Source organism: Ornithorhynchus anatinus, chromosome 17, assembly GCF_004115215.2.
Source record: "Ornithorhynchus anatinus isolate Pmale09 chromosome 17, mOrnAna1.pri.v4, whole genome shotgun sequence".
In the NCBI taxonomy this organism is placed as follows: domain Eukaryota; kingdom Metazoa; phylum Chordata; class Mammalia; order Monotremata; family Ornithorhynchidae; genus Ornithorhynchus; species Ornithorhynchus anatinus.
Window position 1 is genome coordinate 45,347,690 of NC_041744.1, and position 15,819 is coordinate 45,363,508.

Here is a 15,819-nt window from a genome sequence, read left to right on the forward strand (position 1 = left end):
GTAGCAAAAGGTACTCTCAGATTCTGAGCCCCATGAGGGACTAGGTGTCTGTCTGGTCTGATTACTTTGTATCTACCCCAGTCTTTTTGCACATAATTACTTAAGTAAGAGAGTGTGGCCTCATGAAAAGAACAGAGGCTTGAGGGTCAGAGGATCTGGGTTTTAGCCTCAGCTCTGCCAATTCTGCTTTGAGACCTTGGGCAAATCTATTCATTTCTCTGTACCTCAGTTTCCTCATCTGTAAAATGGGGATTTAATACCAGTTCTAACTCCTATTTAGACTAGGTTCTCCATGTGGGACCTGAATATGTTGTATCTACTCCGGGGCTCAGAAGAGTGCTTGACACATACGAAGCATTTAACATATAGATTATCAAATTTTTTAGACATTTAATAATAATGGTATTTATTAGGCACTCACTATGTGCCAAGCACTGTTCTAAGCACTGGGGAAGACACAAGGTAATCAGGTTGTCCCAAGTGGGGCTCACAGACGTAATCCTCATTTACAGTTGAGGGAGCTGAAGTGATTTGTCCAAAGTCACACAGGTGATTAGTGGCAGAGCTGGGATTAGAATCCAAGACTTCTGACTCCCAAGCCCGAGCTCTTTCCACTAAGTCATGCTCTTTTCCTATGAATATCACAATGAAATGAATATGAATATCACAAAGATATAATGAACATCCCAAATGAAATTAAGTGAATGCATATAATATGAAAATTGCTCTATGTATAAAAGACATTGTATACTTAATGGGGAGAAATGTGGTGGTCTCTTAAATTGAAAGTGGGAGTGAATTCCAGGCAAGAAAAAGGGGTAAGCATGGGTTTGAAGGCAGGAGAGTCAAAAGATCCAGCACAGTGAACAGATTAATTTAGATGGAATCTTCTGAGGAGATGAAGATGGTAGATAGGCAAGTGGGTAAGCGATGTAGGAGAGTTTTGAAGCCAATGGTAAGAATCGTTTGCTTGATGCAAGGAAAATGAGTAGTCAGTGATTACCCTCTGCTACCTGGGGAGTTTTAAAACTGGAGGGGGGAATCTGGATTAGGAGACTAAGCACTTAGTATATTGCCCTGCATAATGTAAACACTGAAGAATAAAACACTGATGGTTAGTGATGATGCTGATTCAGTAGGTTAATCACGAGAGACTATAAACGCAGCCACCGCTCATGCTTTGGAACTCTCCATCTTCCTTGAACTATATCAGGTTTCAATTTTGCCAGTGACTTTATCGAAGTAGTTCTCTTCCTATTCATTGATCTCCCCTTTCAGGTGTGATCTTTGGATCTTCTTCTGTCCTGCAGATACCCACTGTAGATATCCCACATGGGTAAGTTCTGGGTCCCGTATTTATCTTGCTAACACTCTCCCTCAGGGAGTTCATCTGCTCAGATGGCTTCAGAAACCCCTTTATGTGCAAGCTTCTAATACAACAGTGATAAAGATAATTATAGTGCTATCTGTGAAACACTTATTATGTGCTCAGCAATCAACCAATCATTCAGTGGTAATAATTGAGTGTTTATTATTCATTCATTCAAACACATTTATTGAGCACTTACTGTGTGCAGAGCACTGTACTAACTCTTAGGAGAGTACAATTCAACAATAAACAGGCACAATTCCTGCCCACAACGAGCTTACAGTCTAGAAGGGGGAAGATGAACATTAATAGAAATAAATTACAGATAAATACATAAATGCCGTGAAGCTGGCGGGGGTGAGAAAAGAGGGAGCAAGTCAGGCGATGCAGAAGGGAGTGGGAAAAGAGGAAAGGAAGGGCTTAGTCAGGGAAGGCCTCCTGGAAGAGATGTGCTTTCAGTAAGGCTTTGAGGCCGGGAGAGTAACTATCTGTCAGATTTGAGGAGGGAGGTTGTTCCAGGCCAGAGGCAGGATGTGGGTGAGGGATCGGTGGCTAGATACAGAACACTGCACTTAGCACCTAGGAAAGTACAAGACAACAGAAGTGGAAGGTGCAATTATTTATTTCAACCACTTATTTTTCCATTCACTGCTCGAATTAACACATATTCATATTTCTCCCCTTGTCCTACTGGAAGTATACAATTTGTGTCTGCCTCCTTTAGGAGATTGCTCCAAGGGCAGGAGCCATATCTTCATGAGGTCCATTCAGAGTGTGAGAAATGATCTCCTCTCCCTGTTGTCCGTTTCTGACGTTTTGATTGAATTTCACACCATTTTGTAGGTGTCAAAAACTGTCACTTCACAATAGCCTCCCCGCCCCCCCCCCCCCCCCGTTTTTTCCGGAACATTTTTCAGGATTCATGAAGCCATGAGACTAAAGAGAGATGGCTGCTTTAATAATCTGCGAATTAATGTCATTAACAATTTCATTTTCATCCATAATATGTACCTGTGGTTGGGCCACAGGATATTACACAGTACTGCACACTGTTCAAGTGTGTAAGGTGAAAGGTGTTATATAACAGAGATCTGACTATCTTTTTAAAGAAGTTGTAATCAAATTAAAATTTCAACTGAGAATCACTGAGTTTAGACTGGAAATATCTCATGAGGCCCTGAAATATGGGTGATGCTGCTTGTCTTGCATCTGCAATGTCCCGTTCTATCCAGAAAGACTTTTACTTGTAAAAACAATGGTGACCAAGAAATAAGGGCAGCTGACCAGATGATAATAATAATAATAATAATGTTGGTATTTGTTAAGCGCTTACTATGTGCCGAGCACTGTTCTAAGCGCTGGGGTAGACATAGGGGAATCAGGTTGTCCCACGTGGGGCTCACAGTCTTAATCCCCATTTTACAGATGAGGGAACTGAGGCACAGAGAAGTTAAGTGACTTGCCCACAGTCACACAGCTGACAAGTGGCAGAGCTGGGATTCGAACTCATGACCTCTGACTCCAAAGCCCGCGCTCTTTCCACTGAGCCACGCTGCTTCTCCATGCTTCTCCAGATGAACAACCAGAATTATCTGTAAGGAGGTACCTGGGATGGGATTGAGATGAAATTCCAATATTGGGGCTTTTTATAGACTAACTATGACCCGACCCTTAATTTGCAGATGAAGAACTTGAGATCCTCACAGTTACCTTCATAATAATCGTCTTCACTTTTGTAGACACAACTACCCCCAGTTAGTATCTTCATGACAGTGAGCCTGTGATGGAGAACAGAGGTGATTTTCGATTGACTGTTGTCACATTAATCCAAACAATTATCCTATCCTGCCTTGATTACTACATCTGCCTCCTTGCTGTCTCCTGTCTCTCCCTGCTCCAATTCACACTTCATTCTTCTTCCTGGATCATTTTTCTACAAAACTCTGCAGTTCCTGTTTCCACACTGCTCATAAACTTCCAGTGGTTACCTGTCCACATCCTCAACAAAGAGAATTTCCTTACCATTGGCTTTAAATCACCATGTCCCCATCTACCTTACCTTCCTGATTTCCTACTACAACCCAGCCAAAATAATTCACTCATTCATTCAATCATATTTATTGAGCACTTACTGTGTGCAGAGCACCGTACTAAGCACCTGGAAATGTACAATACAACAATAAACAGTGACATTCCCTCCTCACAATGAGCTTACAGTCTAGAGAGCGAGAGACAAATATTACAAATAAGTAATATTGCAGTTATGGACATGAGTGCTGTGGGACTGGGATGGGGGAAGAGCAAAGGAAGCAAGTAAGGGCAATGAAGAAGGGAGTGGAAGATGAGGAAAAATGGCGTTTAGTCAGGGAAGGCCTCTTGGAAGGTGGGGAGGGTAATTGTTGGATTTGAGGAGGATGAGCATTCCAGGCCAAAAGTAGGATGTGCGCTAGGGGTGGTGGCAAGACAGGGGAGATTGAGGTACAGTGAAGAGGTTATCACTGGAGGGGCAAAGTATGCAGGCTGGGTTGTAGAGGAGAAGCAAGAAGCAAGGTGAGGTAGGAAGGGGGCACTCCTGTCATGCCAACCTACACGCTGTACCTTGAGCTTGTGTATCTCACCACTGACTTCTCGCTCATGTCCTCCCTCTGACCTGGAGTTCCCTACTTCTTCACACTATCACTAATCACTGTCCCCACCATCAAAGCTTTATTGAAAACACATCTCCTCTACATCTACATCTCCGCCCCTGTCCTCTCCCCCTCCCTTCAGGCTCGCATCTCCTCCTGCCTCCGGGACGTCTCCACCTGGATGTCGGCCCGCCACCTAAAACTCAACATGAGCAAGACTGAGCTCCTCATCTTCCCTCCCAAACCCGGTCCGCTCCCAGACTTCTCTATCACCGTGGATGGCACGACCATCCTTCCCGTCCCGCAGTCCCGCAATCTCGGTGTCATCCTTGACTCGTCCCTCTCGTTCACCCCACACATCCTATCCGTCACCAAGACCTGCCAGTTTCACCTCTACAATATCGCCAAGATCTGCCCTTTCCTCTTCACCCAAACGGCTACCTTACTATTACGGGCTCTCGTTATATCCCGGCTAGACTACTGTGTCAGCCTTCTCTCTGACCTCCCTTCCTCCTCTCTCGCCCCGCTCCGGTCTATTCTTCACTCCGCTGCCCGGCTCATCTTCCTGCAGAAAAGATCTGGACATGTCACTCCCCTTCTTAAACAACTCCAGTGGTTGCCTATCGACCTCCGCTCCAAACAAAAACTCCTCACTCTAGGCTTCAAGGCTCTCCATCACCTTGCCCCTTCCTACCTCTCCTCCCTTCTCTCTTTCTACCGCCCACCCCGCACGCTCCGCTCCTCTGCCGCCCACCTCCTCACCGTCCCTCGGTCTCGCCTATCCCGCCGTCGACCCCTGGGTCACGTCCTCCCGCGGTCCTGGAACGCCCTCCCTCCTCACCTCCGCCAAACTGATTCTCTTTCCCTCTTCAAAACCTTACTTAAAAATCACCTCCTCCAAGAGGCGTTCCCAGACTGAGCTCCTCTTCCCCCTCTACTCCCTCTGCCATCCCCCCTTTACCTCTCCGCAGCTTAAGCCTCATTTTCCCCTTTTCCCTCTGCTCCTCCACCTCTCCCTTCCCATCCCCACAGCACTGTACTTGTCTGCTCAACTGTATATATTTTCGTTACCCTATTTATTTTGTTAATGAATTGTACATCGCCTTGATTCTATTTAGTTGCCATTGTTTTTACGAGATGTTCTTCCCCTTGACGCTGTTTAGTGCCATTGTTCTTGTCTGTCCGTCTCCCCCGATTAGACTGTAAGCCCGTCAAACGGCAGGGACTGTCTCTATCTGTTGCCGACTTGTTCATCCCAAGCGCTTAGTACAGTGCTCTGCACATAGTAAGCACTCAATAAATACTATTGAATGAATGAATGAATGAATCTCCTCCAAGAAGCTTTCCCTGACTAAGCCCTCATTTCCTCTTCTCCCACTCCTTTCTGTGTCACCAATGCACGTACACTTGCACCCTTTCTTCACTTGCCCATAAGTTCCATATCTATACTTTATATAGATGTCTATATCCTCTTTTAGACGTTAACTTCATTGTGAGCAGGAACTGTGTTCTAAGCACTTGGGAAAAAACAGTATAAAAGATTTGGTAGAAACGTTTCCTACCAGCTCTGTTATATTGCACTCTCCCAATCTCTTAGTACAGTGCTCTCCACACAGTAACTGCTAAATACATATGATTGATTGACTGTAGTAATGATAATGCAGATGGATATATTTTCTAGCTTCATAGAAGTGAGCATCTCACAGCCCTTAATAACAGAATACATGACTCAGTCCAGCACTTAGAACAGTGCTTGGCACATAGTAAGCACTTAAGATTATTATTATTATTACCCTTCTTCCATATTGTAGAGAAGAAGGCCTGTAGAGTCCTGAGTACTGATTGCTCAATTTAATTCACTCTGGCTAATGATGTCACCACATGAACTTGCCCAAGGGCTGAAAGGCAGCTTCTATTGGGAATCTCAGGTAACGGAGACAGTGATTAGAACTCCAGGGGTATGGAGTACCTGTGCTGAGACAGGTAGGGATCGTCCTCATAACAAATAGTTTGGATTCATCTTTCCCGCCTTTCAGACCTGCCCCAATAAATTTCTTTCTGCCCCTGAACCCTGGGTCATGGCCTAGGTGAAGGGCAGAGACCCTGCTTCCCTGCTCTCATTCCAGGGAGGAAACCAGAGTGGAGAATGGGTACATGGAGCTGGATGATCCCAGAGACACGGTTCCTTCTGTTGCTGGAGCCAGACTAGACTGAGCTGCCCAACTCCACCATTACCCAAACTCAAGGCCCAGACACCAGGCACCTCCCTGCATCCAGGGACCTTGGGTGTGGGCACGTTAGGGGAGCTAAGAGACAGTCCCTTCGTGGAAAGGACAGTCTTTCAGAGCCTGAGACTTACTGATGATTGGAGAAATCTGTGCCATCCTCCCACTTCCAGGAATTACCAGGTTCATTACGAGACAATCCAATCCATGCATAGAGGGAAAAGAATGCCAGGAAAACCTATGGGGAATTATAAGAAGACCAAAAAGACATAAAGTTTTCTCAGAGAGGCATGAGGATCCCAGTCCCTCAATAGTATCCATGGTTCCCAACCTTCAAGCTGAGAGAAAACAAAATCTCCTAACCCCATTCCAGCCTGTTCCAAGTCTGTTTCAGTCCAGGACAAAATCATTGTCTCTGTGTCTTTCATCATCCTCTAGCCCCTCTTCCTTGGGCAGAATATGGTGACAGGAATGCTTAGAACAGTGGGTGTTCAGTGAATCCTATTATTACTCATATTAGGAATTTGAGACTCTGACGTAGGACACAGGCTTGAAAATTGAGTCTTTCCCTCCTTGAAGACCAGCACCTGCCATAGAGAAGCAGCGGGGTTCAGTGGAAAGAGCTCGGACTTGGGACTCAGAGGTCATGGGTTTGAATCCTGGCTCAGCCACTTGGCAGCTGTGTGACTGTTGGCGTCACTTAACTTCTCTGTGCCTCAGTTCCCTCATCTGGCAAATGGGGATTATGACCGTGAGCCTCACGTGGGACAACCTGATTACCCTGTATCTACCCCAGTGCTTAGAACAGTGCTGTGCACATAGTAAGCACTTAACAAATACCATTATTATTATTATTATGTCCCACCATAGCAAGCCCAGCCTTGGTTGTCCTGCAAGAGCTGGAGATGAGATAGTATCTTGTCCCAAGGCTCCGATAAACAAGCTGGATCCTGATACTCCACCCTTCAGTTGCCCTGACATTGACTCAATCAATCCCCTTCCAGAGAGTAAGTCAGGAATCATGACTACTTTACGCTATTGTATTCTCCTAAACACTTTCTACAATTACCTCCATTAACTAAGTGTTAGATAAATACCATTGATTGACTGAATGACTTTCACTGGGGCTCTAACTATAGTTTCATACTGTAACTGTGGCCTAGGTAAATATTCCCATGTCTATCTGAGGCAGCTAGGAGGCAGGGCCCAGGCTGGGCATAATTTGAGGTGAAAAAGTCTAATATTAAGTATATGCTTGTTAATGGACACCCTGTAGCTTTGAAAGAGGGTTGAACAAAGTTCTTTGATTGAATCACACTTCCCTTCACCTGGAGAATCCAAACCATATAATCTCACAGGGCCTCACAGTACAATGAAATGGCAGGAGCTCTTCCCTCCAACTGTCTCTAATGGTTGCCAAATTTTACATTCCAAGCACTTAGTACAGTCTTCTGCACATAGTAAGCACTCAATAAATACTACTGAATGAATGACAGATGGAAAAGACGAAGACCAGGGAGACTGAATCATCAGCCCAACGTGACTCGACAGCTTCTGAGCAGAGTCAAGACTAGAGCTCCAGAGCACAAGGAGCCTGTCCATGTGCCATCCCAACCCAACATTTGACCTTTTTCATTCAATTGTATTTATTGAGCACTTACTGTGTGCAGAGCACTGTACTAAGCACTTGGAAAGTACAATTCAACAATAGAGACAATCCCTTCAAGTGAAAGCTTGGAAGTTAGATGGAAGAGTAACTTACCTGCTCTTCCTGGTTGTCTATCCACAGCAAGCTGGAATTCTGAGCTGCACAGGCTGACTTGCTACCTCCCCAGTTCTTTCTGTCATTAGAGAAGAGGTAACAGCTGTTTCTGAACCCAATCCAGTCCCCTGGACAAGGGGCCCGGTCACATCCTAGGTAACAAGTAATGGATTAGAGACATGCGCAGAATCAGATGTTTCCTGAGCATTGATTGTCGATGTTTCTACCACCTCTTTCTCTCATGCACACAAAGACTTTGGTTCCACAGTTCAGAGCTCCTCAGATGGGAGTGGCCTCTCTCCTAATACCTCCTCCTTCCACTCCCAATAACCAATAGTTGGGGAGGTGAGGAAAATAAGTATAACCACTCTACCGCCAACAGGGAGTTATCATGTTAAAGCACAATAAACTGAGAATTCAACTCCATCATCACTGAGGGAAGTGAACTAGGCACAACACCTCCTGGGTCCTGACTTCTGACCCCACTTTCCCCCCTGCCCTGCAACCTCAGACAAAGCAGTTTCAGTCTCCGAGTTGCTAGAGGATGGTTATTGAGGCTGTATAGTGTTAGCACCTACCTGTCTCGTTTATGGTGTTTGGAGATGGGTTTGGAAAGGGGCTTGTTGAATTTCCATGTTGCTGGATCACTGTAGAAATCAGATGAGCAGTGTTAACAGGACTGCATTATTTAGCTCATTGCCTTGATGCAAGTCATTTATAAGGGGGGATCTGTTCACTATTTAGGACTGACAGTAAAGTTATTTACCTTGGGCAGCCAAGAAACCTGCTATGGCCAGTAACGCAAGGCAGAAGATCCCCAGAGTAACTGCAGTGAACTTCCAGAGTTTGCTATGTGAACCTACTAGATGTGATAATAATGTAATCAATGATAAACCTTTTAACAGAAAAAATATTCCAATGCTCAAACACCCAAAATACCCCAAAATGTTAATTCACTCCCTAAACCCTGATGCCACTGATTGAAATCATTTCTCCATTCACCTTTTACATCATCTCTGCTTTTAGCTCAGTTATCTTTCATCTCCTTAAACCTGACCGTTAGACCACCTTCCTATTACATTTTCTTTTTTTTTTCTTTAACTGACAACCTCAATTTCTTATTTTGACTCATACACGAGACACATATAGGCTAAGAGAGAGATAGATAGAGAAAGGTACTACATGAAGAGAGAAATACAGTCAGAGGTCAAGAATAATATAAAAGATAGAGAAAGAGTCAAAGAGGGAGAGATAAGAGAGGGCTGAAGAGGTTCACAGACCCCAGGCAAAACATTTAAATCCAAAGAACACAGATCTTCATTTCACGCACTGCATCAAACTTTTCTGACCTGACCTATGTCTCCTTCTAGAACATATGTTTATGAGAACTGGAAAGGAGGAAACATTAATCAATCAATGGTATTTATTGAGCTCTTCGTGCAAAACACTGTACAATATACTCGATAGAGTAGAGTAGGGTAAGTAGACATGAACTCAAGGATTTTATGATCTGGAGGAGGGAACAGGGTGGATGGAGAAGCAGAGATTGACTACAACTGGCTGATGCTACTCTTAAAATGAGCTTTTGTTTTTTTTAGATCTAAATATGTTCCCAAACCTTGTCTTTATTACAGAGTAGTGGGAGTGAAAATTGTTGGAAAGTAATGGAAATATCTGAAGGGGAATAAAACAGAGGCAGAAGCAATGTCTTACAATGTGCAGAGCACATTAACTAAGCACATGGGAGAGTAAGACGGAGATGGTAAACACAGACCCTGCTCTAGAGAGGGTAAATTCTGCAAGGGTTCAAAGTGTCTAGGTGTGAATATAGCTGCATAGTGATGTTGTAAGGTTGAAGGTAGATCCCGATGAAAGAGAGGGGGTGTGTGGGACTGTAGGAGAGCTGTACTTGTAGCTGCCAAATTATAATAAACTCCATTGCATACCGGCTGTGTTGTGGTTTGAGGTTTCTTCATTTCTTTACTGGATTACTCAAAAAAAACCCCACTGCATGATCCTCAGTTTGAAAACCTGTCAATCTTTGAATTTTTTAAGGTTGCCACTTGGAATCCACAACTTATACCAACACCATTTGCTCACTCTGAGGCAGGGGAAGAAGTTGGTAAGGGAGTGGAAACAGATGGCAGATGCCCTCTGTGAGTCTGCTGTGAGTAGGAGGGTGAATCATCAGTTACCTTCTCTTATGGGGTAGGGAGAGCTGAAGAGTGGTGAGTAGGTTAGGAGCTTGTGTTTGTCCCCATGCCAGTTTCCAAGAGGACTTTCCGGTGATGAGGGTCAAATGTACCAGCTGCCAGGAGTAGGGAGGTGCTGAAGCAGGAGGCCCCAGGAAGGGTTGTTGGCTTTGAGTTGTGTATAGATAGGGTTGCTATGCACTTCCCTCATACCAGTGTCACGATGTGATATATAGGCTTGTTTCCTTTATATTATACAATAATAAAAATAATCATGGTATTTTTTAAGCACCTACTATGTTGGGGGACTGTCCAAGAGACACCTCCCCCAGCTCCCCAGTCACCATCAGGTCTCTCTACTAGTTTGGGATGTGAGTGTCCTATCTGAATAAAATGTGCATTGTGTAATTATGACCATGACTCAGGAGTGTCATTTGCCACTCATCAGTTTGTGATAGCCTATAACCCCCTTACACCTTCTCTCCACATTCTGCTCGGGGAGGCTGAGCTCCCCAGATACTCCTCTCCCTGATCCTGCTGGTGCTGAAACTGCCATTGTGTGGGGAGAGGGGAAGACCAGAACAGGGCAGCTTCACTGGCTGGTCGCTAATTCTTCACAGCAGCCACATCCTCTCGGGCTCCTACAAGCTGCGGTTTCCTCCAGGTGAGGAAGGCCCCTTACTAATTAGAGAGGCAATAGAAACCAGCTTTGTCAGCCACTGGAGTGGCTTTGGGGTGCCCCTGGGCTGATCTGGCTCGATAAAGGTATCACATAGCAAGATAAATAGTAGTAAGGACATATCCATGTGAGTCCATTAGGAAATTCCAGAGACAGTTCTGAATGAGTACAACTGATAAAAATCCACTTTGGGAACAGCCAGTGAGTCATTGCTGCTTACACCAAGAGGGTACCTTTGCTGGAAGTATCTGAAAATGAGCAAAATTGTAATTATAAGGGGAAATGGGGCTTAGTGGATTTCTCCAAGAGGATTCTTCAAAAATGCAATTTCGACTTGCAGGGTGTACTTGTCCAAGGATAGTAAAATATCAAAATCTGTTGGAACAATACGAATGGCTGATCCCGGAGGCGGTGGCCTATGGTACCTTTGCTCTGGGCATTCTCAGATGGGCTGCACCGCTGTGGTTGATTATGCAGTTTCAGCTCTGTGTAGGTCACTGACTGCTCACTCACTGATCTTCTGCCCTTCGTGCCCTTTGATTTTTGGTCCTTCCATGGCAGATCAAGCCTTTCCTTGTTCAGTTCTGAATAAGTTACCTGCTGCTCACGTGTCTCTGCAGAGGGGAGGTGAACAGAAGAGAGAGTTTAGAGGCCAGTGCATTTGTGCAGAAGGAGAGTTGAGGGGCCGGAAATAGCAGGGGTGGTCCTAGCCCCTCCCCATTATTGCAGGAAGTTCATTCTAGTACTGGGTGACGTCAGAAAATCCCTCTGTCAGGAAGAGTTCTGTTCTGGTTTGGAGAAAGGCCCGTTATCATTTCTAGATCCTCCACATGCTCCAAGTGGGGGGAACAAGAGATGCAAAATGAGCCCCAAGGTAACAAAGGCCAAGAAGTTGGTTCCAAAGAAAACTTCAGCTGCCCCCCTCAAGCCTAGAGACATTTCAGAGCTCAGCCTTGATATGAATAGTTGGCTTTTTCATGAACTGCAAGGCAATTTCCCCAACCACTTCACCGAGGAACTGGGAGTGCCCTGGATGATCAGACACAGGATCCTGATCCAGGTTCCACTGAGAAATGTGAATCTAGTCTGGATTCATAGACTTCACATTTGGAATTCCTACCAGGCCCCTCAGTCATCCACTTCACTGATAGTCTCTTCTTTCCTCAGTCACTTTGCAGTCTCTTTGAATGGCACTGATAAATGGCATCTCATTGACAAGGGATCAGAGAGGAGCAGGGCAGCACTTGAGACTCATCAAAGGCAGAATCACCAACAATCAAACCCACACCCCCCCCCCCCCCCCAGGCCAGGAAGAGGCATGAGCCACTCGCGAGGGCCAGGGGAAAGCTTTAGTCTTTGGGACGTTCCAACATGAGTTTAATTCTCCTGATTCCCAGGACAGAGCTGGCTCAGGGACTCTGGTAGCATGGGTGATAAAGGGGCCATCGAGAGCAGGGGGCATAACCATTAACGGTCAATATCACAAAGAGCCATTGAGCCTGGAGTCTGGGAGCACCCTGTCTGGACTTACTGAGAGAAAGTGATGTTCCCAGGAAATAGGAGCTCCACAGGAATGCCCAAGACCAAGGAATGTTAAGGGAGGAGCCCAGCGTTGTGAGAATGAGCCAATCGGGCCCTTTAAACCTGTCTTCCCAGAACCCATTCCAGTCTCTGCTGGGACTAAGGACAAGAAAAAGTCTAACCCCCGCTAGGTCAGCTGTAAGTGGCATGCCATACCTTTGTCATTGAGTCTCTCTGGTTTGCTCTTCTGTTGGGAAGACCTATGCGGTTTCAACTCAGTGTAGTTCAATTCCTCCTCCTCTCCTGACTTTTTGCTCCTGTTGTTTAGTCTATTGTGCTGGGAGTGAGAAAGGTTTTTTTTGTTCAACTCTGTGTAGAAAACTTGCAATTCATTCATCTCTGCAGAGGGGAGATGAATGAGAGACAGAAAGTACAAATTCCATTTGTGTGGGGAGAGATGATGAGGTGAAAATCAAGCAGGAGCCAGGAGCAAGCTTTCAGGATCTGGTACAGCCTTCCTCATCCCTAGTGGATGTGTAAGGATCCTTTTCTAGAATTCAGGTGCATCATGGGGGATAAGGGTGAGTCAGGTCCCAGAAGAGTGGGAGGGACTTTGAGATTCTCTTATGATCTCCATCCCCTGCATATGTAGCAAACCAGTGTGCTAGCTATGAGCAATAACTAATCAATAAATCAATAAAATTTATTGCATACTTCCTATGTGCAGAGTACTGTACTAAGTTATTGGGATAGTACAATACAAGAGAGTTGTCAGATGTGATCCCTGCCCGTGCGGAACTGACAGTCTACAGGGGGAGACAGACATTAACATAAATTACAGAAGGGGAAGTATACAGCATGGAAGAAGGGGACCTTTTAAGAGATTTCAAAGAGAAGAAATTATATGTCAGGTTTCTATCAAAATAGAATTGTACCTCAAAAAGATGTCTCTATGTAAAAATGTTTCAGGGGAAAATTAATATCCAAGGACACTTGAATAAAAGATATGAGAAGCAGCATAACGTGGTGATAGATCACGGGCCTGAACGTCAGAAAGACCTGGGTTCTAAACCCAGCTCCACCGCTTATCTGCTACATGACTTTGGGCAAATCTCTTAACTTCTCTGTGCCTCAGTTACCCCTTCTGCAAAATGGGGATTAAGGCTGTGGGCCCCAATGAGGGGCATGCACCGTGTCCAACATGATTAAATTGTATTTATCCCATTGTTTAGTACAGTGTCTGGCACATAGTAAGCCCTTCACAGATACCATAAAAAAGTTGGTGGAAACTCGCAAAGAAATCTGTTATAGGAAGCCCAATCTCAACAGTCCAATCCCTACCAACTCACGAAAGAGATTTATTTGGAAAAATGAACACTTTCTAGCTTAACAATGCACTAAAGCAGGTATTCTCCACTTAAGTGGGAAGGGGAAAACCAGACCAAGGGTTCAGAAGCAGGAATAGGAAGGCAATAGCCATGGGACTTCAACTGCATATCCTGTAAATATATAGTTTGGCCTTCTGGTAGATGTAGTTTCTTCATGTTTCTGACTTCCTGTTCCTATTTCCCCTCATTCCCCTGCTCCATTTCTAAAATCAGCTTGTGGACTTTTCAAAGGCAGCCATCATATCACGACCCTCATCAATTTGATGTTGAGGCCTTTTGCTGACTCCCAAGAGATTTTTGGGTCATTTCAATCCCAGAACTGGCAGAGATCTCACACTCTCATCTGCTCCATCCACACATACTGAGGCAGGAACACTCTTAAACCTTCACATCCAGAGGAAAAAGTAATCAAGAGAGAATAGGAATAAAATAAATGTCATCACTGGATCAGACCAACATTTTATTCTAGAGAAAACATGGACATATCCCACTCTCAGTCACTGTTTTCACATATTATAATTTATCGCTGCCAGTTTTTTTAGCTGCAGTACAAGTGACACAACTAATTTTGCAACAAACTCATGTCTTCTTCTTCTGTCCCAGGATAGATGAAGAATAGCTGATCATTCTCTGCAGATGACATAGTATCATAAACCTAAAGATCCTATCAACTTATCTTTCAACTTTCTTGTCTAGTGGGTGAATAAATTCCAGCTCCTCTGAACTTAGACCCTTTTCAATAACCTTCCCTGGCACTTTAGCTCTCCTTCTCTCTCTCCCTTGATTTGACCCCTGGAGAGTCCAATCCTGGATCGAGGAGTGCTATCAAGGTCTGACAATTGCCAGGCAAGTAGGAGAAAAACTTCACAGCCTGGTATGTTTAAGTGCTATTCATGTCTCTCAACAGCTGGGTAAATTATGCGTAAAATCGTCTTGTCACTGCATAAAGTAACCCACAGTAAACTTCGTATGGTATGCATTTCCAAATTCATATTGATCTATTTATAGACATTTGAACATTTAAAAAATAGCTGTTCAATTCACTGCCTTCTGCTTTGTAATTATGTTATGGGAATTTTCTTCCCCTTTCCCTGAGTCACATGTTAAAATATTAATTTGTGATCTGAAACAGAAATACAATTCCTCGTTCCCAACCTTTCCCATTTTCTGCTCTCATTGACTGGGTGATGAGCGAATAGACTATGAATTAAAGATAGAAAGAGGTTTCTAGTTGAACGTATTATCTGAAGTTCCTTTGAACATTAGAAATAAAGAATCTCATAATGGGCAACTTCTATTTCTGAATTGATAGGAAATTATTTTAACAGAATAATTAGAAATTCTTTCATACACAAACACACACTAACAGACACATGGATGGCTGTTGCTCCAGGTCAGTCTGGACAGGGGGAAAAAAGCCAAAAAGTACCTGTTTGAAGGAGGTGTTCTAGGGACAATTTGTCCAGGGGCCTGGGTTTGGGAGACCAGCAGGATGGGAAGCCAGGAACTCCAATGAGCAGTAGAAGATCTCAGCCATCCATGGCATCAAATCCCCCAAGAGAAAGAAATCCAGACCAATGAGCCCAGAGACCTTCTGCTGCTCTGCCCAACCATCCTGGGAGCTGACAGCACAGCAGTTGCTTACTGTAAGACGGTCCGGCTGACACTGCACAGGAAGCTGTCTCGTTGCTGCTGCTGATTTGTAGTTTACCCCACCCACCGGGGACCACCAGGGCAGGGGAACGTGATCTCTCTGGTCTTATTTATTATGAAAAGCTTCACTTCTCTTTCCTGGGAGCCCAGGTGCATGAGCTGCAATATCTATAGGGAAGATCATAGCCAACTTCCAGGACACAGATGGAATAGGCCAGTGATTTTGGCTTCCTATGTTTTCCCCTTCTGGCTGCTATGAAATACTGAAAATCAGTCACCATGGGCAGTAAATGCAACAGGTCAGCAAGGGGCTGTCTTTATAGGCAACCACTGTGGAAGGCTTTGTTAGCTCCTCACTGGTTTTATCAGCTGCACCCACACATGCTGATAAAAATCTCCACTC

The 15,819-nt window shown here is 44.6% G+C and overlaps 1 protein-coding gene across 1 annotated transcript; it reads right to left on the bottom strand.

The window, feature by feature from the left end:
- Positions 1 to 2,888: 2,888 nt before the first annotated feature.
- Positions 2,889 to 15,414, bottom strand: LOC114817762 (natural killer cells antigen CD94-like). Its single transcript, XM_039914408.1, has 8 exons — positions 15,193 to 15,414; positions 12,592 to 12,774; positions 11,280 to 11,468; positions 8,750 to 8,845; positions 8,562 to 8,630; positions 7,984 to 8,135; positions 6,356 to 6,459; positions 2,889 to 3,147 (listed from the first exon to the last, which is right to left on the bottom strand). The coding sequence occupies exons 2-8, from the start codon at positions 12,770 to 12,772 to the stop codon at positions 3,027 to 3,029; spliced, it is 912 nt and encodes a 303-aa protein (XP_039770342.1). The 5' UTR covers positions 12,773 to 12,774; positions 15,193 to 15,414; the 3' UTR covers positions 2,889 to 3,026.
- Positions 15,415 to 15,819: the final 405 nt, after the last annotated feature.

What these genes read in the sequence shown, in the direction of transcription:
- LOC114817762 (XM_039914408.1), bottom strand. Translation starts at nt 12,772, where the DNA reads ATGAATGAATTGCAAGTTTTCTACACAGAGTTGAACAAAAAAAACCTT. An exon ending in AAACACCATAAACGAGACAG is followed by an intron (nt 8,136 to 8,561) that starts GTAGGTGCTAAC and finishes CTTGTTACCTAG; the next exon opens with GATGTGACCGGGCCCCTTGT. An exon ending in ACAGATTTCTCCAATCATCA is followed by an intron (nt 3,148 to 6,355) that starts GTAAGTCTCAGG and finishes TCTCCATCACAG; the next exon opens with GCTCACTGTCATGAAGATAC.